Source organism: Pholcus phalangioides, unplaced genomic scaffold (assembly GCF_987345545.1).
Source record: "Pholcus phalangioides strain wild (caught in Gottingen) unplaced genomic scaffold, Ppha-v1.0 ptg000015l_1, whole genome shotgun sequence".
NCBI classification, from domain to species: domain Eukaryota; kingdom Metazoa; phylum Arthropoda; class Arachnida; order Araneae; family Pholcidae; genus Pholcus; species Pholcus phalangioides.
Genome location: NW_028301608.1, coordinates 91072872 through 91096304, shown reverse-complemented (window position 1 = coordinate 91096304; position 23433 = coordinate 91072872). Strand labels below are relative to the sequence as shown.

The 23433-nt window shown below is 36.1% G+C and overlaps 1 protein-coding gene across 1 annotated transcript; it reads left to right on the top strand.

The window, feature by feature from the left end:
• The first annotated feature begins 489 nt into the window (after positions 1-489).
• agt (O-6-alkylguanine-DNA alkyltransferase) lies at positions 490-16422 on the top strand. Its single transcript, XM_089242322.1, has 7 exons — positions 490-639; positions 2383-2554; positions 6103-6263; positions 9824-10082; positions 11523-11648; positions 14447-14595; positions 16054-16422. Exons 1-7 carry the CDS (start codon positions 564-566, stop codon positions 16326-16328), a joined length of 1218 nt encoding a protein of 405 aa, XP_089098448.1. The 5' UTR covers positions 490-563; the 3' UTR covers positions 16329-16422.
• The last annotated feature ends 7011 nt before the right edge of the window (positions 16423-23433 follow it).

The following is a 23433-nucleotide window of genomic DNA, read 5'->3' as shown; positions in this document are numbered from 1 at the left end:
AACAATCGGTGAGAACGTGGTACGAGGACCTCCCCCGTATAATAAATTTATTGATTTAATTCAAATGTGGTTCAGCTGCATAAAGTTGGCAATAATAACGGCTAGCGGCGCTGCTAATATTTGTTGATTCATAGGGAACCGACCCATGCCTTTGTTATTAGTTTATAATGACAATAACCAAATGCCAAAAATGCCTTTTTTTGAGAAAGAGCATTCATTCATAAACGTTGTGTATTTGAGCAAAATTGCCAATTAACTGTCTCGTTTCGTGATAAGTTGCCAATCTGCAGCGACGAGACTATTGTTCCATTTGGACTTGACAACGAATTCCAAAGCAGGCCGCCATGTTTGTTGACATAAGAATCCGGACGTCTTTGACTAATAATGAAGAAATATTATTCAGAATTTGCTGCCATCTATGGTTAGCACTGAGCTATAAGGAAATACTAATAGCTCAGTAATGGTTAGTTGAAAGTTTTCCGTCTGCTCTTTGAATAATAGGTGACAGCACAAGTCCTGATGATTTTGGCTAGAAAATTTTGACGATCTGGCAACTCTGCCAGATGTTGAATGGGACATGCGTATTAGTTTCTTTATTACAGGGCGGGTCGCATGAATTTTCTTGTTTGTTTGCAAAGCGTAGGTAAATTCGTGGTTTATTTGAAAATATAAACAATTAATTTGTTACTTAACAATTTAATTAAACTAACATTTCTATTAATTTTTTTTTTAATTCTTATAAAGGCATATCAACAACTTCTATTTGAATAATCTGATATTATGAAATGCACATATATGTTACCATACTTAAAGATACCTCATTTGTATGATATATAAAAATTATTTTTGCTTTGTTAAAAGGTTATAAAATACTCAGTAAGTGTTGAAAATTTAACGCCTCATATTATGTAGTGCATTATAATTAGTTTTGGTCTAATGAAACACGGCCGGACCTTGAATCCTACAAACTGCAGAATTCGTCAAACTGAAGGGGAAACTGAGGAAGGGCGATTTTTTTTATCACCGATATATCATTAGTTTACAGTTGAAAAATGTCTGGAACCGGCCCTGCCCATACAAAAGAAAATGATTAATGATTTTGTACAGTGACACTTTGGTTTGCGAGCATAATTCATTCTGTAAACAAAGTGCAGATCCAGGGGGTGGGAGAGCAAACGTCCCTCCCAAAAGTCAAATAATATTAGGGAAATTTGTCTGTCCCTTGAAATATAGGATGATTCGATGCACCTACACGAAAAGGCTGAGTACCCACTGGATTGATATCTATTCGCAGCTGGAGATATCTCCTAAAAGAAGCCTCCACTAAATTCGCAGCCGTAAATGTCTACTTCATTTGCAGCTGAAGATTGAGCCATTTGCTACTGAAGATGCCTGCCTTTCACTTAGACACAGATCCAGAGTGGGGGGTGATGTAAACTGTCGACTGGCTCTCCCAAGATCCGAATAAAATGAGAAAAATACGGGATGATCAAATGATCTCACACAATTCGACCCCTCCTATCACATGGTCCTGGATCTGTGGCTGCTGTAAACATGCTCGTAACCCAAACAATTGTATGTCAAATTTTGTCACCGATTTCTATAATATTTTTTATTTTGTATTGTGGTTTTTAAAATTTATATTGTGTATCGTTATTACTACTCAACCATACACGCACCTTGTACACGTTCTTCTGTGGAATTTCTAACGTATTTGTTACATACAGGAATGTGAAGTGTATGCGTGACCCTAACATATGTTGTCAGAGTTGTGCTTGTTTTGTTTTCTTGCTGGTACTGCCATCTGTCTTCCATATTTTGAAGTGAATATGGTAAATGCTTGAATTTTCATGTTGTGTAGGAGGTCTGATTACTTCCTGCAGAGAAACTTTTTCAAATTATTAACGATATAATTACTTGTTACAAAAACTGTTGAATTTAGTATAATTGTTAATTATATCAATTAATGATTAATTAACTCTTTTGCCATGTCATAATTAATCAGTAATTAGTTATAATGATAAAAACATTTTTGCAGAAACTGTTAGATTTAGCATTCCATATGGATGGCAGCACCAGCAAAAGCACAATTCAGATAACATAAAATACGTTAGGGATCGTACATACACTTGGAACACTCATTTCAGCATGTACCTATTGGTTAGAAATTTCGCAGAGGAATGAGTACAAGATGCATGTATTGTTAAGTAGTAGAGTTAAGTATTTGATAGTTCTCTCCACCAAATACCGTCAAATCGGCTTCGAAAATAAAAAAAAATATTCACCAAACATTGGATTTTGGGATTTTTTTTCTTCTGTATGATATTTGTGTAGAATTCATATAGATTGTTTCTAATTGGTTTTTCCCCCCTTCATTTACAGTTATTGCGGATACTACAATGAAATCGAAGGTGGTTTGCCACTATGGGCCTACCAATAGTTACTTTGTGAGCAGTCCCTTGGGAACGATAGAAGTTGTTTGTTGCGGCAGTGGATTACACAGTCTCAAATTCAAGGAAGACTTAAAAGAACCGTGTTTGCTACTAGATTACAAGTGAGTTTTATTGAGGAATATGTTAGTGTTTGGATTCTTTAATTCATCATCCATGCTTGTGATGAATGGTTAGCTTGTTGCCATTTTATGTTTGTTTGCCATGCTTTATAAATACACATTCAGAATATATACAGAAACACGTTCAATAACTGATCAGGTTTCTGCAGCTGTTGTCTATATGTTGATGGTAACCTGGCCAGGCTATGGTATGCCAGGCTACCATCAACAGAGCTCAAAATTGTAGCAACTTGAAAAGAGTGCCATTGGTTGTCCTGATAATCAACCACCCCAATCTTTAGATATTGGCCAAGACAGCCAGAAATTTTGACATGAATATGTTTTTATGCCTTGAACCACTTGATAGGTACTGGAATGAGAATGTCATCTTCAGTTCCATCCATCACGTTATTATTGAAACAACACTTTTTAAGGATTTCATGATTTCGGTGGAAACAGTATTCTACGCCTTATGAACCCACTGGCACACTAGACCAATGTCAGGCTTCTTTAAGGCACTGTTTGTTTTTTCTTTATCTTCAAACTCCATAAATTCGCTAAATAATTTTTAAAAGGCATATTAATGCTCATATCTAAAGGCTGTAAAATCGACCTTAGTCCACCGAGCATCAAAGCAAACAATGTTTTTGATTTTTTTGCTTTATCTTTAACATCGATTCGGCATCGATTTTGAACATAGCTACTGAAATCACTCTACTGATTAATAACACCATCTAAAGTAGTCCAATGGTGTTAAGGATCTTCAAGCTAGCACATGTAGCTATATGATTTGGTGAAGTGGGATATCAATATTTTCTCCTCTAAAACTGACCCGTGTATAATTTGACTCTCCCAAATTGAGGAACAAAGTTTTCAACAAAAAAAAAAACACATGAGTATATAGGATGATTCCAAAAATATAGGAAAAACTTCAAGAGGTGATAGTACACACCAATACAAACAATTGTCATCAAAGAATGCATGGTCTAACACGAAACGCAAACGCGCTAGCATGTTTCGAAACAGCCACTCCGCAAACGTTAAATTATTCAATAAGCGTTCAGTATTATTAGAGTGCACTATTATCATGAAAGTTAGAACGGTTGCACGCTGGAATAACTTCACGAGACTGGCGTCCACGCCTTTTATTCACTGTAACACAGATTTGCATACATTTTCTTTTTCTTCCAAAAGTTATATTTGCATGCATGATGTTCTTTTTCCTCCTGATAAATTTCAACAGGAATGCGGTTTTAACATTTGTAGAGCAGCCATTTTGAAATGCGCTAACGTGTTTGCATTTCATATTAGGCCATGTATTCTTTGGTGACAAGTGTTTGTATTAGTGTGTACTATCACCTCTTAAAGTTTTTCCTATCTTTTCTGAATCACCCTGTATAGTGTACTTCCTGAGATATTAGCATTTAAATTATTTCGTTTCAGAACTTTTTGCAAATGCACCCAGTATCCTCAGATAATTTAAAAGCAGCATTCGCATCAAAAAGTTACTCATTTTGAGATCGATTGAGATCAAGTACAATTTAGCGCTATGAGTTGTAAAGAAACTAAATGTAATTAAAATTTGGTGCCAAATAATCTAAATACAGTAGCGTCTCGATTATATGTGCGTGGATTAACCGGGAAGCACAGATTAACCATGCTATGAAAATTTCAATTTCATGTTCACCTCTTCCCTATCCATGTTGTCTTTTCCCTATCCGATAATTGTTTTTTTTTTGCCATCATGAAACAAACATTTCCATTTCATGCAACTGGATTTCTTCATTCTTTTACAGAACCGCCCCAACCCCTCTATTCTCAGAGCTGAACTCCTATGTCAATGTGTAGAAACGACAGCCCTCCCCCTTTCCAGGCTGCAGCCAGAAATTTCGTTCAGAGGGGGGATTCTTTGCATTTCAGGGGGGATCACCAGAATTATAGAACAATAGATTTGGTCATCATTTCAGTCATTATCTCACATTTCAGGGGGGTGGCCAAGACCCTCAAGTCCCCCCCCCCCCCGCCAAAGCCTTGCCCTCCCCCCATATGCACACGAAACATTGTTTTAGGATGATCAGCACTTGGAGATTTGCAGTGAATTGCAAGAAATGCTGGGAAGTTAGTAGAAATGTATTCATTTATTAATTTTTTATAAGCGGAAGATAAGGCACAAGAATGGTGCAACTTCAGATGCTGTCATGTGACCACATGCCCTCTGGACTGAACCAGCACTATTTGTTGCTTGCGTAATTCTTGTAATACATTTTATAACTTTGCGGAATGGCTGGAGAAACCCTGACACCCAGGCTCTGTCGCAAGAAGCAACGTAAGCTCTTCGCCCCCCCCTCCAGGCGAGGAGGGGGACCCCCCCCCCCCCCTGGGGAGGTCCAGGGCATCTCCGGCAAAACCAGTTTTAATTGATACGTCAAAGATTACATATAGTGAAAGGAAATTAAAAATTATGTAAAACGAAGAATCAAATTAATCAAGTTAAAGTCAAAGTGCAACGGGCACGGATAATAAATAATCATAGAAAGTTGTATAAAATCATATCGCAGAAGGCGAAATTTGATAAAATAAAATAAATAAATAAATTGAAATTAAATGAATAAATTTGATTGATCAAGGATTGTATGACAGAAAGGCAGAGCACCCCATTGTGCTCGGACAGTTCAATACACTCAGTATGTGAAATGGCTGACAGGCAAAGGACAACCATAGTTTCTGGTTATCCGTGATCACACTCCCTAACATTAGCCTGGCTAATTGAGGTTCTACTGTATTTCTGCTGTCAATGAAACCCAGTATATTATTATTAGTAGTGTTCGAAGGTTTTTAACAGCTGGCTGTTGCGAAGATGAATCTATAGAAAAGAGAAAATTCAACTGTCCTTGTGGGGAATTCTCTCTTTCCATTCTTTCTTTACGGGTGAGTGCTCTAGACCACTAGACTATAAAAGCAATGATTCTCAATATCTTTCCTTCGAGCTTGTGTGTGCTTAATGGGACCATTCATGGACGGCTAGACCTGACTCAGACCAAAGTTCATAATTGCTGACACTGCCATCAGATAGTGACTTATCAGAGGATGATGTCGCTCTCCGTACGAAGGTTTTCGATTCTTCGCAAGGGCAGCTGAATTCTCTCTTTCCTATAACTTAATTTTTGCATCAGCCAGCTGTTAAAAACCTTCATATGGATAGCAGAGAGTGACATCATCGTCGGATATTAGTATCGTGGCAATCTTTCAATAATTTTTATTAGTTTTTTTCACTTGGATAATGTGAATATACATATACAGTGGATAAAATCATTTTAAACAGGTAAAATATATAAATACTTGTTTTTTCCCAATTTTGTTATTTTAATTCTTTTTTTGCACTGGGGTTTAACTGTGGTTTTCGATTATCCATGTTCACCTTTCTCCAGCATTAGCTCTGATAATCGAGGTTCTACTGTAGTAGAGAAAATAAAAGATGGTCGTGTGTGAAAATTATTAGACCAAGTGCATTTTTTCTTCTTTGTGATAAATTCCAATATCCTGTACTCTAGGATTCCGGTGAAATTGTTATCTCAGTTGTGGTGTGACAATGGATACACATACAAACCGATTCTGATCACGGTTGAATGGCTTAAACTCTATTTTGTACGATCGAAACACATTTTCTCCGTTTCTAGTCCTCCACTTTGCAAGTCTGTTGAAGGAAAAACTGGTAAGTTTACTTTTCTTTTTTTTAAATTTCAATACCGATCTGTTTAGTCTAGAATTAAAATACAGCAGACTCAATAATTCGGCAATTTTCAGGCAGGTTTTCTTTGAGCATAGAAGAGAAAAACATGTCACTATATGCATGTCTGTGTGCAGAAGTTTATGCAGTCGGCCCCCCGTATTCGCGGTTTCTATATTTGCAGGGTTTTTTTTTCCTTTATTGGATTTTTTCGCAACAATCAGAAATTGTCATTCACGTGTTTTGTTTACAAACTTTGAGTTGTGCATGTTAGGATGGCTCGCTAATGACATTACTGTCATCACTAGAGCCGTGACTGCTCCCAGGAGAGGAACAGTCACCTCGGGTTGGATTAACCTTTGGCCACAATGTGCGCTAAAGAGCGCACCCATTTCTACAGAGCCAACTGAAGACACTAAAGACATTGTCTTGTTAGCAAAACAGGTGGGTGGAGAAGGGTTCAATGGTATGGATATAGAACTTGAATAGCTAATTAATAGCAATTTAGAGGTATTGATCGAGGAGGAATCAATGCAGTTGAATGCTCTTGAAACTGAAGCGGTACCACATGAAGAAGATCAAGATAAAGAAGTGGAAGGCAAGTTCACCGTGAGTAACATAGCGGAAGGGCTTCGCACGTTCAAATCAGCAATAGATTGTTTTCATGACATAGATCCCTCTATGGCACGCTCTTCACATGTGGAAAAATTGGTAGAGAAAGCCTTGTCATCATATTCCAATATACTTGATGATATGAAGAAACGTCAAACAGAAATCACAATTTTCTTTCAGAAAACATTGCCAACAATCGCTACGCCCTTTTTTACATTCCCTTATACCTCTGTGTTACCTTGCTCTTCACAGGCTGTTCAATAAATGAGATATACAAGAAAAACAATGGTTTTGGTTATTCGTGGATTTCCTGTATTCCCGGTCACCCTCCGAACGTAACCCCAGTGAATACCGGGGGCCGACTGTCTAATTTAAATGGATTTTGAATTGAAATTAATGCTAAAATAGGTAAGGATAGCATGTCTTGAAAAACATTCTTGTCCCCAATGAAAAAATTTTAAAAAGCCAAAGTTAAGATAATCAATTGACGACAAAACAAGCTTGCCAAATTTACCACAACTTAATTTAAGTAATGTTAACCTTATAGTGGATAATAAAATCTCACCCGACACTGCCTGGCCCCTCATCCTGGGCAATAGCTAAAATTTACAATTGTAGATAGAGACTGTGCGGTATACGGTATGAAATGAAAAGAGTAATAAAATCTATCCAGCATTCTACTACTACATTCAAAAAGTTTCGGAACTTATTACAGAAGAATGAGTAGAGATATGGAACCTGTTTATTTGGTGTTTCTTTCGAAGTAACTACCGTGTGCAATTATGCATTTTTGTCATCATTCATGTGCATATGTAATGCAGATTGCAAGCCCCCCTTTGCTACATCCTCTGGTGCCTTCTTCACTGCTTGCTGCACCACTTTGGAACCTGAGAATAATTCCCTCTTAATTCTTTATCCAAGGAAAAAGGGGGGAAAAGTCACATGGGGCGAGATTGGGGAATAAGCTGGGTGTTGAAGTGTTGGAATGTGATGTTTTGACAGGTAATCTGACACTAGGAGGGATCTGTAAGCCAACGCATTGTCCTGATGGAGTGCCCACCACTTTTCCTTCCAAAGATTGTCACTTGTGTTTCACCGAATTGTGCAGACGTCCACTAAATCATTGCTCCTCAGCCCAGAACTATCTTCTTATCTGGCTTTTTAAGTACTCTGGTACTCTGCTTTTTTTCCCCATAAGGGGCCACTCAAGTATAACGTCAGCATCGGAAGTGGGGGGGGGGGGATGTTTTGGATTTGATGACGGGGGGGGGGGGTTGGAATGATGATTACATCATCAACCACCCTTTATGAAAGTATGAAATATTCTTAATACATCTTTACTTTCTATCTCCATGGTGACCTGGCGCTTGACAAGTCCTACTCTGCACACCAGCCAGTTTCCTGCATGAGATGACATCTTTCTCTTAACATAAATCTGGGTTTTCTTAGGAGCAGGTTTCTACAGCGGGCGCAGAGCGTGAAAACGCTGATTGGTCAATAAACCTGAATTTCAAGTTTTTAACCAATCAGCGTTTTCACGCTGCACACAACACAAAAGTTCTACTCCTAGGAAAATCCAGCTTAAGGAAACACGTGCATAGGTGCCTATTAAATTTTTGTTATGGTGGCTTACCTAAGAAAATATTTTCTTAGGTAAGCCACCAATTTTTCTTCAAAAATATTTTCTTAGGTAAGGGATTGTTGTGACTTAAATTATAAATTCAAAGTTTTTCCAACCCTAGTGGTTTGTTGGAGAGACTCACAAGGGCCCTTCAGCTTAACCTCTTCTGCACCAAGGACATACATGTGTACGTCTTGGTGTTCGCAGGCATTAATACCATGGACGTACGTATATCTGTCATGTCGTTGTGTGGGATCTGATATCCTGTGCAGTTACAGCTTGCCTTTTGCGGAAGGAGTTGAGAGTTTCATTTAATGTCTGCATAGTCGTTGTATATGTATGCTTGATTGAATGCACTAAGTACTATGTTTACTCACGTATAGGACAAGATTTTTATTAAATTTTCACTGCTTCAAAAATCGAATGTCATATGCGTGAGCAAATGCGTAATAAAAAATGTCACTAAAAGACAAAAAAAATCAATGAAAAATTGGGATTAATTTAAGAAATAACTCAAAAAATAATGATTTTGACTGATTAAAAATAATTCAGGATTTATTGAAAATTCAATATTGATGAAAAAATAGTCAATCTTGGGGAGTAAAATAATTGAAAACTGATGAATGAAAAAATCAAAAATTAATGAGAGAAATAATTTAGTTCCAGAATTGATGAAGATTCAGAAATTGTCTCATAAATTCTGAATCTTCATCAATTTGTGAATGTTGTCGATACTGTTGAGGCCCCCCTCCAACAGTGGTGTAAGAGCTGGGGACGCAATGGGTACTTGAGCACCCACAGTATTTTACAACACCATTCTGAGCGCTCCCCAGAATTAATTCAAAAATCTCCTATACAATAATGCCCTGACTTACGTCATCTCGTCCTAAAAACCTTATGCTATTATCTGTGAATAAATATTATAAGTAGTTAAATTAATCATCCTTTGATCATTTTTGTCGCACCATGATCATTTTCTGCACACGAAGGCTAATTAGAACGGGACCTACAATTTATTGCCGATTCCGAACGGCAGGCTTGTTTTGTATACTCGTCGAGAGGTTGGTGTGCTAAACCCTCGATGGGGGACTCCCTGTGGTAGCAATTTTTTCTGCGGTCATGTCGCCGTTTCTGTTGAACCTCTGTGCACGGAAAGTTTTCTGACAAGGACGAACGGGTATTGACCTGGGCTACCGTGCCCTAGTTGAATTAATAAATCTAGTTTTCGTTATTTTGATCTCTAAAACCATACCTCATTCTGTATGCGTGTAAATATGGTATTTTTGCATAATGTTAATATTCATTATTACAGGTTCTATCCGAGAAAGGCTGATGTCGACTTTAACCAGCAATGTACAGTTCGGCCAAATGATTTCATTCACCAGTCTCACCAGAATGTTAGGATCGCAGCTGTTTTCTACAAGCCTGAAGACTGTGATGAACACAAACCCTGTTCAGTTAGTTATACCAACTCACAGAGTCATCAGATCAGATTATCATTATAAAAGTTCCAGATCGTACATGAAAACAGGCTCTGTTAACTGCCGGCTCTTGATCCATGAAAAGGGATAGTGAGGGATAATTTTGGAACTCTTAAGCTCTGGAATCTGTGATAATTTTTTTTGTTTTTTTTGGCATTTAATAAAATCTAGAATTGTTATTTATTCAATAATAAAGATTTATTGTACAAAGAATAATGTTGTGATTATTGTGAAGGTTCGATTCTGCAAAATATTATTTCAGGTATAAGGGTGTGGACAAATGAAAATAGAACTGTTATAATTTGGTTTATTTTTGAATGAGTGTGGTGAAACTTAGTGTAGAGAGAGAGCAGTAAGGGAGTCAACCCCCACAGCGGAATGGGCTTACCATAGTTAGTTGTGTGGAATAATCGTGATATGTGCTAGTGGTCAGCTGACAGTATTGTCCAACAGGCAATCAGATGTTTTTTCATCCACATAATGTTTGAGTAAAGAGCAATGTGGTGTTTGTTTTCAGTGGCACGAGTTCTTTGAGGTGTAGCTGCAAACAAAGACACTGTATAGTGAACATGCACTGTCATTGACTCTTGTGCAAGACTAATACAGCATTTCTGTGGGGGACAGTAATCTGTAAGTAATAATATGTGGCTTGTTCAAAGTCACCTCGTCATCACGAACACTTTGGTGAAAGAAGTCGACTAGATAATCAACCCAAACACACGACGCACAATAAAGGATATCAGCAAGAAGCTTGGAGTGTGTTTCGGTTCTGTTCATGCCATCGCTACATAGAAACTCCACTACAAGAAAGAGTGCACAGTGCAAATGCTTGTGCCAGTGGCAGGAGTCAATGACATTGGATGATCACTGTACATTGCCTTCGTTTGCCGATGCACTTCGTGAAATACAACTCTTTCTGCCACTGAAAAACTAATAACACCACGCTACTCTTCTTCACTAGCAGACACTGAGGAAAAAAACAGATTGCCTGTTGGGTGAACAATACTGTCGGCCAACACATCGCATGATTCTGCTCAACTATCTTGGGTAAATTCATTCTGCAGTAGGGGTTGCCTTCCTTACTTCCCGCTCCACCTCTACATAGTTTCACCACCATATAAAAAAACAGAATTATAACTGCACTGTTTTCATTCAATCCACCCTTATTTAATGCAAATTTAGCTATCGATATCATATACAGTGTGTCCCACAAAGGACTCATTCATTTTAAAATTAAATAATTCTGAAACAGTGATCGATATAAAAATTAAATGTGGCGTATGTTTATTTCAAAAGCCATAAAAAAAAATCAGGCAGAAGTTTCAAAGAAACTTATGCCTAAACAATGCTACCTGCAAATGTTATTGATAGGTGGCATTGTACATAGTAGTATAGAGTCTGAGAAACAGGCTACAAACCGTCCTTTGCGAGTAGCCATTGCAGCCACATTTCAATCGTTTGTAAATTTGCACCTTTCACTGCACTGAGATGGTGCAAACAAAGAATGAAATTTTCAGTCACCCTCTGTAGTGTTTCAACAAAAATGGATGCACATGCCTCACAGATAAACTTTGAAGCTCTTCTAGGATTGTTCCTGGAATCATTGTGCCCATCACATAGCTCCTGTGGAAACTGGGATGACTACACTAAGATCAGGTGAGTATATGGTCAAAGTCAGAACTGTAGGTGGGCAAGAAAATTTAGTGGGGGTTGGCTAATTTTAAGTGAAAACAAAAATATATAATCAAATTTTACATGTGTGGGGGCACACAGCAAACATAATTTTGCTGCCCCCACCAAAACCCTAGTTATTGCCTTGAGTATGGAGGCCAATCCTTGTTTGTTCCAGTAAATATGGAATAGTTCAAAGCAATGACTGCCCGAAGTGTTCCTCAACAAAGGCAAAAGAATTGGGGTACAGTGTGGTCAGACCTCAGCTTGCACGAACCAAGAAGTGCCTCGTCGATCCCCCAACCCTTAAGACTGATCACTGTGCTTCAGGGCACTCTTTTCAGGTATATGTTTACAACCAGTGTGCAGCGCCACCTATTGGCAACATCTTCAACCAGTTCTAAAACTTTTGTCAGATTTTTATTACTAAAAATAAACATTTGTTTTGCAGACAAATTTTCTTCATTGCAGTAAGTTTTTGCCGCTGTGGTGGTTGAGTGATCATAGCGGATTCACATCGCGAGGATCCGCGTTCAAACCCCATCGTTGTCGCCACAGTGGTGGTCAGCTGAAGTTGGTTTTCTGCGGTTCCCAACTTCGAGGCATAAATGCACGCCGATCTCCCCGTTAGAAAGTCTCACCACAGAAAGTAGCAGGCCTATAACGGGGTATAATTATTCATTTATTACACTTCACTACAAGTTGAGGAAAAAACCCATAGTTTAAAAAAATTGATTGCAGGGACAGCACTACACGACAACCATTACACAGAAACAAACTTTAAGGAAGGTTCACTATGCGTACACACCCATTCCAACATGTACCGATTTGTTAGAAGTTCCGCAGAGAAATATGGACGAGGTGCATGTCTGGTTCAGACAAATTTTCCTCATTATTCAGCTTTTGAAAGAGCAACTGCCCCCCCCCCCTGAATCGACACTTGTGGGGGAAGAGAGCAACATCAAAGATGTGTGCAGGTGATCTAGTATATATATGTGTATATAGGCCTTGTATTAATATCGTCTTGCCCCGCCCCAGTATTTAATTTTTTATACATAATTGTGCCTTCCCACAGACCTGAACAGTGTATGGCCCTCAAGTGCATAAGGGGAAGGGGCTCATGAAAATGAGATTTGGTGTTAAGGTTTTTAAGAGAAAGTATAGAAATTTATAAGCAGGCACTCTCTTAGCTAATTAGGGGCTCCGTAATATCACTTTGCTCATGGTGCTATTAACACACAACCTACCTATGAGTATACTATCAATATCTTAAATCAGTAGAACTATGATGTAAGTAGGCTATCATGACCCACATCATAGCTAATACACATTTTTTATGGGTATAATCACACCATAGCTTAGAGCAGCATTTCCCAATCTGTGGTCCATGGACAAGCAGGGGTAGTTGAGTACTTTGCAACAGGGCTATCATTTTCATTCACTACCATTGCATGAATGAAAATTTTAGCACCGTGAAACTGTGTGGGAGTGTTGTGTGTGTACTCAAATTGCAACAGTGTCCAAATTAAACCTTTGCTGCAGGGTTTTCGCAGATAATTCACCTTTGCTATAAGGGAGTTTCGTGTAATCAAAAAGGTTGAGAAACACTGGCTTAGAGCAGTGCATCATTTCAAATAAATTAGATTTTCTTTAAGACTACACTACTGCATCACATTTAGATTAACCATACATGCACCTCATATTTATTTCTGTGGAATTTCTAATGAATCTGTATAATATGTCAAAACATGTTGCGTTCGTGTGTACATAGTTGACAAGTCCGCCAGACTTTCCAGGAGGCTCCCAAATTTCTACTCTATCTCTTGAAAAATTCTTTTATCCCCCAAATTTCACCCATGATTGTAAAATTGCTACATTTAGGGAAAAAAAATTATTCTCCAGTAATTTACCCAAAAAAAACCTGCTTCATAGCAAATTGTCGCTATTTCATCAAATCACAAAAAAACAATTTTTTTGGGGGGGAGAAAACAGAAAATTTGCCAATCAGCAAGCGTCAATCCGGCCTTTTGAAGTCCAAAATTGGCATGATCCCGTGCATATTTGCTGCATCCATATGTCCCGTTTCAGGCCCGACAGATTTTTTTGGTTTGCGAGATTTGATTTTTGAGAGGTAATTTGACCTAAGTACTTTAACCTACTAGTTGGCCATGATTGGCGATGGCTTGCACTGTGTCACTGTTTCTGCAACAGGAAAATATCCCTAAAATTTCCCTTTTACTAATGAAAAATCTTTAAAAGATCCTTCTTACATTTATTTGTATACGGAATTTGGATCCGCACGAAAACCTCCCCTGAATTCTCATTCTCCAAAGTTGGCAGCTATGTGTGTGTATGTCAAGGCTGGACAAATCCCAGGTCACCAAGGCGACTAAAGAATTAGTATTGGGAAATAAAATTTTATCGTGTAGTTACTAAATTGCAGGCTGGTTGCAGCACAAAATGTTTGGAATTTATAGCATCATATATCTGCCAACATGAAAGAGGGCCACTATGCCCTGAAAAAGTAAAAATCCATTAATTTGTACCTTTTTTCCCGGTGAAAAATTTTCTGGCACCTAATTTTTTTTGTGATTTGTTCATCCCTGGTGTACGTTTGTGTGTGGCTATAACGTATTCAGAGTTGGTCAGTCTCCCATATTTTGAAGTGAAGATGGTAATCTGCTTGCTCTCGGTAGACAGACTTTTCAAATGAGAGATTGGCTCACATTTTCAGAAGACAAAAAAAACACAGTTCTAATTTTTTTCCTTTTCTGCTTCATTAGCGCTTCAGTGCAAGTGGAACACCCAGAAGTTGATACGAGGATTCCTTTGCTGAAAACAGTGGATTGGTTAAAAAACTATTTCTTCTCACCCAGTAACCTCAAAGACATGGACATTCCTCCTGTATGCGATACGATTGAAGCGAATCAAAGTAGGTACATTCGAACAAATCTGTGAATCAAAACTTTTGGAACACATTTTGATTGTGAATGTATGTGAAGCTGAAACTTCTGTTTATTTTCCTTCAGTAGAATCTGCAATGTTTTGGACTTGAGGGGTGCTCTTTTTGAGCTTCGCATCAGAAAATTTACATTTGCTCCATGCTAAAGGATGCTTAACACATAGGCTGTGAGAATAGTCTGAAAAATGCTTCTCTCAAAATGGCAGTGTAAAAAATTTTGCTTTTTCTTCCAGCTGTCTTTTGTGAAAGATACATGACACTCAATCTCAGGTTTCACTGTATCTGGAACATATATCTAAGATTGACACTATACTAGACAGACCTGTCTTCGATGGAATTAAAAATAGTCCCTTCATTGTTTAATGTTTTCATGTGCATTTTTGGGATGGAAATGTGTCTAAAATAGAATATTATTTCAGTCTCTTGACATTTCGTTTTGTACAGGTTTCAATGTACAGTTGAACTTCGATTTAACACACACCACCATCTATTTCACAGAATTCTGGTACTATAACGAGTTTGGCATTATGTCAAATCACGGTTTAATACGCGTAAAGCCTAAAAATGGAAAATTTCTTCACTGAAAATTTCTGCCATTAAGCAGGTTTAGCATGACATCAGGGGCGATTTACATGGTTCAACTGTGTAAAAAAGGTGTGATACAAAGAATGTGGGCTGTAAGCTACAATCACAAACAAAATAGTGCTTTGTAATAGGAAGGCATTCTACAGGCCTCCTCACAAGGATACTTAAATTTTCTCTTTATGTATTCTTAAAACTGATAGATGCTATATCCAGAGGATTGAACATGTACATTTGTATGGAGCTCCTCACAAGGATATTGGCAATGAAATATCCAACGTAACAGAAAAACAGGCAACATTGCATACTAGTCGAATGCAACAGAAGTAGCGCAACTCTTGAAACATTCCTTCATAATGGTGTCAGTTGAGATTGTATGACGGAAATCTCTAAACAACGGCCAGGTTTTGTTGGAACCAAATGCATCTAATAGACTTAACATTACAAGAAACCTGTAAATATTGGCCACTTTGGACATGAAATTGGGAGGAAAAAATATGTATATCACAATGAGAAAAATAATCTTTAAGCTGATATTAAAGGGTGTTTTTCCACTCCCCAAACTTTATGGGGGAAAGATTATGTGTGCTTGCTTTTTCTGGGTGCAAATGCTAGATGGAGGAGGGGGGGTTATATTGAAGGTAGTGGAGAGGAAAAATGAAATAGTTAATTATCTTTGAATGAATTTGTTGCAGTGTGTATAAATATGCTTATTACACTTTTGTTTCCACGTTTCTGAGATAAATGCATTATTCTTGAAAGAGGAAAAACCCTATAATATCCATTTTCTTTAAGTTAAAATTATCCTTTTGATGACATTTTAATAATATTCAACTTTGCAATCAGGTATCTTCACTACGAAAATATGGAAAGCAACCTTATCTGAAGTTCCATTTGGTAAAACAGTCTCGTATAGCAAACTCGCAACCCTAGCAGGTGAAAATCAGTATGCTGCTCGTGCTGTTGGTAATGTGATGAGAAGCAATGCAATTCCCATCATTTTTCCATGTCATCGAATAATCACTAGCAATGGTGCATTCGGGAATTACTCCGGTGGAAAGGTGATAAAAGAATTGCTGATAAAACATGAACTGAAATTCAGAAGCGATTCCATAAATTAGTACCATGTGAAGAAAAACCGCTCCCATTTCTCTAGTGGGAGTTTTTTCCATATTCTAGTATGGTAAATAGCCATGTAAATTTTTGTGTAGAAATCTTGACAATAAAGTTTGTGTATATTTTATAATCTTTGAGTTCCTTTTCAGTGTAATACAGGATGTCCTGTAAATCTTAGCTCTCTCTCTTGGCCTTTTATCTCATCAACCGTTTGTTGTAGAAGTAAGGCTTCAATTCAAAAAATGCTCAACATGCACTAGTTTTGAGAGTGAGTATACAGCATGTCATAAAATAAAAAAATCAGATTTTTTTATATAGTCCCCTGGCCCTATAATTTTTAGCAAAATCTTGTCTGCAAAAAAATATGAAGTAGTAGCGTTTCCTGGAGTTCATGTATTATAAGCATATAAGAAACATAAGCAAATTTAGAGGCATTTAACAGATGAAGTATAAGTAACATAAGTTATTATTAAAAGTTAACATATTGTTTATTAACTGATATTAATATTGTTTAGTTAATTTATTTTAAAAATTAAATAATTAATACACTGATTTACAGAAATTAGCTCTTCTGACTGAAGGTGTGACTCCAAAACAGGTAAATGTGTCTGGGAATAATGGGGAGGGGAACCGAATTGCCAATAGTTCTTTTAGCCTAAAACACTATTTACCAATGGGTGCAGTTAATAAATTATAATTAAACTATTACACTATAATATTTTCATTAACCTTAGAATACACTAACTCCACATCTCAGAGACATAGAGGTATAGGCAGTTAACATGCAGTTTTGATCAGTTAATATTCTAGGGTTAACCTTTTACCGGCCGAATTCAGATTCCAATAGAGATTTTCATTTTTTTTTTTGTTAATTTCTCCTGATTTTTTAGTTGATATCAATCAAGAAATTAAAGAAAAAAAAATTCCCTCTGTACATTTTCTAAAATGTTTCCAATTGGGAACATTGGCCAAACGTGACTAACATATTTTTCGCAGTGAAGCCATCTATACAGGATGATACCAAATTTGCCATCATTTAATAAATTTATTTTACAAATTAAAGAGTACATAGAATTTTAAAAAATGATAGAAATAAATTTCTCTCGAATACATGTTTATCTGGGTTATGATAAAGAACTCATGATGAGCTGAAATGCTAGTCTAAAATTTACAAAAGAATACACACATGCAGGTTTAGGTATATGTAAGGATCTCATGGTAAGTTGGAAAGCAATCTAAATGTAGTCTTTTTTTGCATTCATTGCGTTGTAGTCTAGCATTCGCATTGCACATCTTCCTTGTGAAGATTTGATGAGGTAATGACCATCACATTTCCTGATTGCGAGTTGACAAAGAACTTTTGGTCCTGGTCTTGTTCAGTCTTTCTTTGGAAGCAGTCGCAAAAAAGTCATAGTTACTTCTCTCCGGAACTCCAAATGAGTAAGCTGACTATTTTTTGCATGAGAAGATTTATGCAATAACCATCCAGCCATGTTCAATGCATTAGTGAACAGATTCCACCTCATTTTTTGCTAAAAAGTTGAGGACGAATTCAGAATTATATTCATGAATCAGATATGGTTGTTATATGTTTATTAGGCACAGGCTCTGATGACTGCTTACCGGCATATATTTCTATTTTATATGGGAAATCATTGTTTGAACAAATCATCCAAATTTTAAATCTAAAGCGAATCAGTTTTCCCCTTATAAACATCACTTGAATATGATGACTGTAATTGACCATTGATTCATCAATGCTTAGTTTATCATGGGACAACCCAAACTGAATAAATTCATCATAGATAGGTTGAATTTTGCCCACCGGGTTGTAAGAAAGAGTTATCCATCAAATGGAAGTTCTTTTTATGTCTCTAAATTTATTTCTCAGCATAACAGTGGAGACGATCGGTACTGCTGTCTTCTGAAGTACCCTAGTAATCATTTTCACTTGGTATTCCGTGATACCTTAGCAAAATATATCCAAAAAACTAAGCGATTTCTTTCCACTCAATTTTCAAATTTTATCCATGTTGTGCGGCATAAATATTTGTCATCTCGGCCAAGTAATGGAGGTACTTTTACGATAAAAATTTAAAAAATATATTAATCAAGTCAGCTTGCACTAGCTCAGGAAACTTATAATTTACTGCTTCAGTAGGTTTGTTTATATTTTGGTCGAATGCAGTACTTTTTATCCACTTCGGTTGCATGAATTTTGGTCTTTTGACACTAGAGACATTAGTACATGTTTTCCTATTTTTTGACTGGATATTAATCTGATTTTTGGAAGGCAAGTTGATAGGATCTGCAGATTCACCCACAAAACACTTAGATATCCACAAACATCTGCAGGAATGACCGGGCCAAGCATGTTGTCATCGATGTCTTCCTCATCTTTAACCCGCTCATTTTCATCAGAGATCCAATATATCAGAATCTTTCAAACTAATTAGAAAGTCAACAGCTTACTCTGCTGTTTTGAATATTTTAGCCATATGAAGACATGGAGGGAACACTAAGTAAAAAAGCCAGTCAAATAAGCTACTAGTATAACAGTCAAGATGGTAAAAAGAGGTGTAGATAGTCACAAGACCAACAAAATCACTCAAAACATAGAGGGAAGGCAAGGTCGGTCACAGAAAAAAAGGATGTATATATATATATATGTATATAAAAAAGGAAATATATTGTAGCTGCATGCAAACATTGTAATGTAAAATTTGATCCTTAAAAACATTTCATTAAATTAGTTTTGAAACACAAAGAGATTTGCCATTGCAAAAAGGCTTAACGTTTTGTGCTTACAGCAACCTTTCAGTTTATGACTAGTTAATCCTTTAAGCAGCACAGAAATCATTGAACCCCCCCTTCCAAATGCCATATCTTTTTTTTAATAGGCTTTCTTCAGATTTTTAGCAGGAGCAAAAGTGTTCCATTGGGAAATCAACTTTATAAAATATCTGGGGTAAAATAAAAAGCTACCAAACTGGCAAGAGATATCACCAATGCAGCTTCAAGGACAAAAAAAATTAATTCAAATGAATGAGAAAAAAAATACAGAATTCAAGTGACATTTATTCAAGATTCCCACTGTCCGTCAAAATTTACTGGAAATTTTTTCAACATTACAAAATGTATGGGCTTGTAAATGCTATAATAAAAGGCTGCCTACAGGGTAAAATTTTCTGTGTGTAAATGATTAGTAATTTATCCATTAATTATTCAAAATTCATTGATTGCAGTTTCTAAAATGCGATCTGGTTTAGCCTTAGGCTCAGACTCCCCAAAGAAGTTTTACACAAAAGTTCTTTTATGAAACTTAAAAATTCTGTTACAATATTTTCTTAATTTTTGAAAGACAAGTTCCAAACAAAAAAGTGATTGAGATGATTTTTTTCTCAGCCCATAATATATGAAGAAAATACTTTTTCTGCATATTATATGCTGAGATGAACTCAAAAAAGAAATTGTCAGGAAGAAAGAACTCTGAATAGAAAAAGTCTACTTGCCTCCACCGGATAATTTCCAGAAAGTCTTTCATTTATACATTGGGCAGAGAAAAAAAAACTATCTCGGACACTTTTTGTTTGGAGCTTCTTTCAAAATATTAAGAAATATATTGTAGCACATTTTTCACAAAATATCCAATGAAAAGTAGTCATAAATCGATTAAGTGGTGGGAAGTGCACATGATTTTGATCCCTCTTATCTCGGCCAATAAATTTTATATTTTTACAAGACTTTTTCATTCTGAATATTTCTCTAATTGGAAGTTAGAAAACAGGGCAACTGCAAAAAAATTAAATTTTTTTTTGTGGTAAACTGTATTTTTACTTTCAAAACCGGCACAGGGAGATTCCTGAACACATTTTTTAAATTGAAACCACACCTCCACAACGAATGGTTGATGAGATAAAGGCAGAGTTAGGACACCAAGGACATCCTGTATAACCTACTGCAAGTTCAAAAAGTCAGAAATATATAAGCAACATAAGTTTCCAAGTTTTAGAATTTATTCATTACACCAAAACAGAATGCTCTACAACACTGAATGAGCAAAAATTACTCTAAAAAAATTTCACAGAATGTTGCGAGATTTTTCCAAGGTTTTTTTGAAATAATGCGTTTTTCATCAAACTCCAAATATAATGATATAAGAGTTTTGATAGATAAAATAAAATGATTGTATATATTACTGTGATGACTTTAATTTGGCGAGACAGGGAGGGAAAAAAATGTCCATTTGGAGAAAGATGAAACCTCGGATTATTTATGCAGAGAAAGATACCTTCTCTCCACTTGTTAATATAAGATATACAGAAACTGTTACACAGGGATGCTGATTTTTGAAAAGAAAATTCACCTCTACAGGGACTCAAACTCACACCCACTCAAGACATGCTTCAATAGCGTAGTGAAATTATCCGGAATGGGAGAGGGGGCCATGGGTTAGAACTCCATTCAGGCAGAGGTAAATTTTTTTTTTCCCCCCCTGAAAATCTATCTCTACAAAACATCTAGTTTTCTGTATATCTTATATTGGGATTATTTTTGTGTCACTGGTTATTTTAGGTACACGAGCTAAAATTAAACCAGGCCCTACAGTTTAATGTCCATTCCAAAACCATATTGGCTACATGTTAATAATTTTAATCCAGACAAGTAGAACAAGAAATTGGTGCAATATCCACCTAGCTGCCAAATGAGAAATATGTACTCAATTCTCTATAAATTGGAGGGATTGTGTATATTAAGCTTTTTCTAAACTAATCTCCCTTGCTATTCTTGAATTTCATAATAATTCAGAGCTTTTTATATTGTATCGAATGTTGGTGAAGAGAGAGGAAAAAACATGTTATCACTTTCAACAAATGGACATGTTTTCAGTATGAAATATGATACAACAAAAAAGAATTTTTGAAACACAAAAATGCGGAGAAAAAAACTTTTTTTTCTGGAAGTCGTAAAAGGTTCAAAATCAGGAGTTTTATTATTATTGTGCGTTCTATGTTGCTTCTTCGTTTGCACAGACTGATTTTACTAGGTAAATAAATTACACACCTATTTTTCATTTAACACAGAAACATGCATTTTCCTTTAAAAAAACTTTTTTGAATGACCTAAATAACATTTTTATCTTTTTCATAATTAATTGAATTTATAAGTTAATCTCATTATAAAAGGTTTCATGTTAATCTTCTAGAGTTTCAATCTGAATGCATTATCAAGATGCTTGTTCTTGCAGAATCCGAAGTCAAAATATTTTGGCACAAATGACAGGCTTTAACATTTCCAGCTCTATCATACGCCCATGAAGTATTTACTGTCAATTTTATATTGCACACATGAGGTCAAACTCTCATCAAGTAATGAAAATAAGCCTATCCCTTCATCCTTGACTGTAGGACCAGACATGACTGACTCTGCCCAGTGGGGATGCAAGCCCTTTTGCCCCGAGGGGTGGATGGGCCCACATTGGATAAATAGTTCTTGTCGTCATTTTTCATACTAGTTTCAGTTAAAAGAATTTCCATCAGAAAGAATGGTGTATTCATGATTGAGGCAACTATTTCATTTATTTTACAGTACAGCCTCGATAATTCAAGGTGAATATGACTGAGAGATTACTTTTGCTGCTGAACTGCATGTGTCTTGTAAGAATGTGTCATGCTTTACCATCTGTCTTCTGAGATATAACTATTTAAATTGTAATTAACCTTCGTGATATGGCACTGAACTCCCAGCAAAGTTCCCAGGCTGTTATAGTACCCGAACTTAAAAGACACATTTATGTCGTAAGACTAAAATAAAATCTCGATGTAAGGATACGCTGCAGACCAACAAAAAACCATTGTTTTAAAGAAATTATCCTTATATCGAGAAAGGCAGTAGTTTAACATTATACTATAGGCATCTCCAAACAAGACTTGAAAAAATATTGTTGCAAGGGGATTTATTTTTATACTGAGTATCGTTCTGGAGACGTTTCAGTGTATATCATTTGAATTTCATCATATTAAGAGAGAGAGGCTGCATTCAAAGAATATGTAAACTGAGCCTTGAGCATATTTTGTTCTATGAGCAGGGAATTTAGAAATTTTGTGTACTAATCTGGAACCTCAAAATATGTCAGTCAAAATAAATGATGGGGTAAGCTCACTCCAAAAACTTGATTAACCTATGTGCCGAACATATTCAATAGTCAATTCATAGTCAATTCCAGGTTCTTTAAAATTGAAATAGATATTTTTTGAAGTGATTTATAAGAAAATTATTATCAATCACGCTGAAGATAGATAACTAAATCTTATCTTTGGAAAACTTGAAAAAAAAAAAGTATAATCCAATACATAAAACAAACACTTTTCTTCTCAATACAGTAAAAGTCTGTTATAACAAGAGCATAGAAAATAGCGGGGGAAATCGTATGACTTCGTTATAAGCAATAAGTATCTTCAAAATTTGCTAGTTGATCATGCATCGCGAATCCCTCCTAGCGAGATTCTTGTTATAAGCGATACTCGTTATGAAGACTTTTACTGTAATTAAATAGTGGATTTTCTACCTAGTTATAATTCACAAACAATTCAAAAACTTACGATCAAAAGAAAGAACAAACATTCTATTACATATATACACACACAAACAAGCATTACGTCACACAAAACAGGCCCCGAAACATAAAACAATGGGCTGACCAGTCTGGAATGGTGCTATTCAAACAACTATACACATCAGTAATACACGAAAACTGGATCTTAAACTTTCAAAGCAATTTAAAAATAAAAACGCCAAAAATGGTCATATTAAAAGAAAGAGAGGGATAAAACTTATGTTATACATAGTAACTTCCCAGAAAAAGACATTATAAATATTCAGTCACTTCTTGAACAGCACGCAACATGCCACATTGGTCACACAAGACCTAGCATACACACATTATAAAAAGCTTTCTCCAATAAACGATGAAACAGGAAAAAAAAATTAATGTGCATAAAAATGGCAGTTAAAATCTGCTATAAACTGTTGTTTAAAAATTTGAGCTTTTAAGCAAATATATTTTTTCTTTTTTAGTAACCAGAATGCAAAAAATGTGAAATATTTTCA

Bases quoted from the DNA above. Each gene is read 5' to 3' on its own strand.
- agt (XM_089242322.1), top strand. From the start codon at position 564: ATGTTGAATGGGACATGCGTATTAGTTTCTTTATTACAGGGCGGGTCG. The intron at 640-2,382 runs GTAGGTAAATTC...CTTCATTTACAG, and splicing joins TTCTTGTTTGTTTGCAAAGC to TTATTGCGGATACTACAATG. The intron at 6,264-9,823 runs GTAAGTTTACTT...TCATTATTACAG, and splicing joins GTCTGTTGAAGGAAAAACTG to GTTCTATCCGAGAAAGGCTG.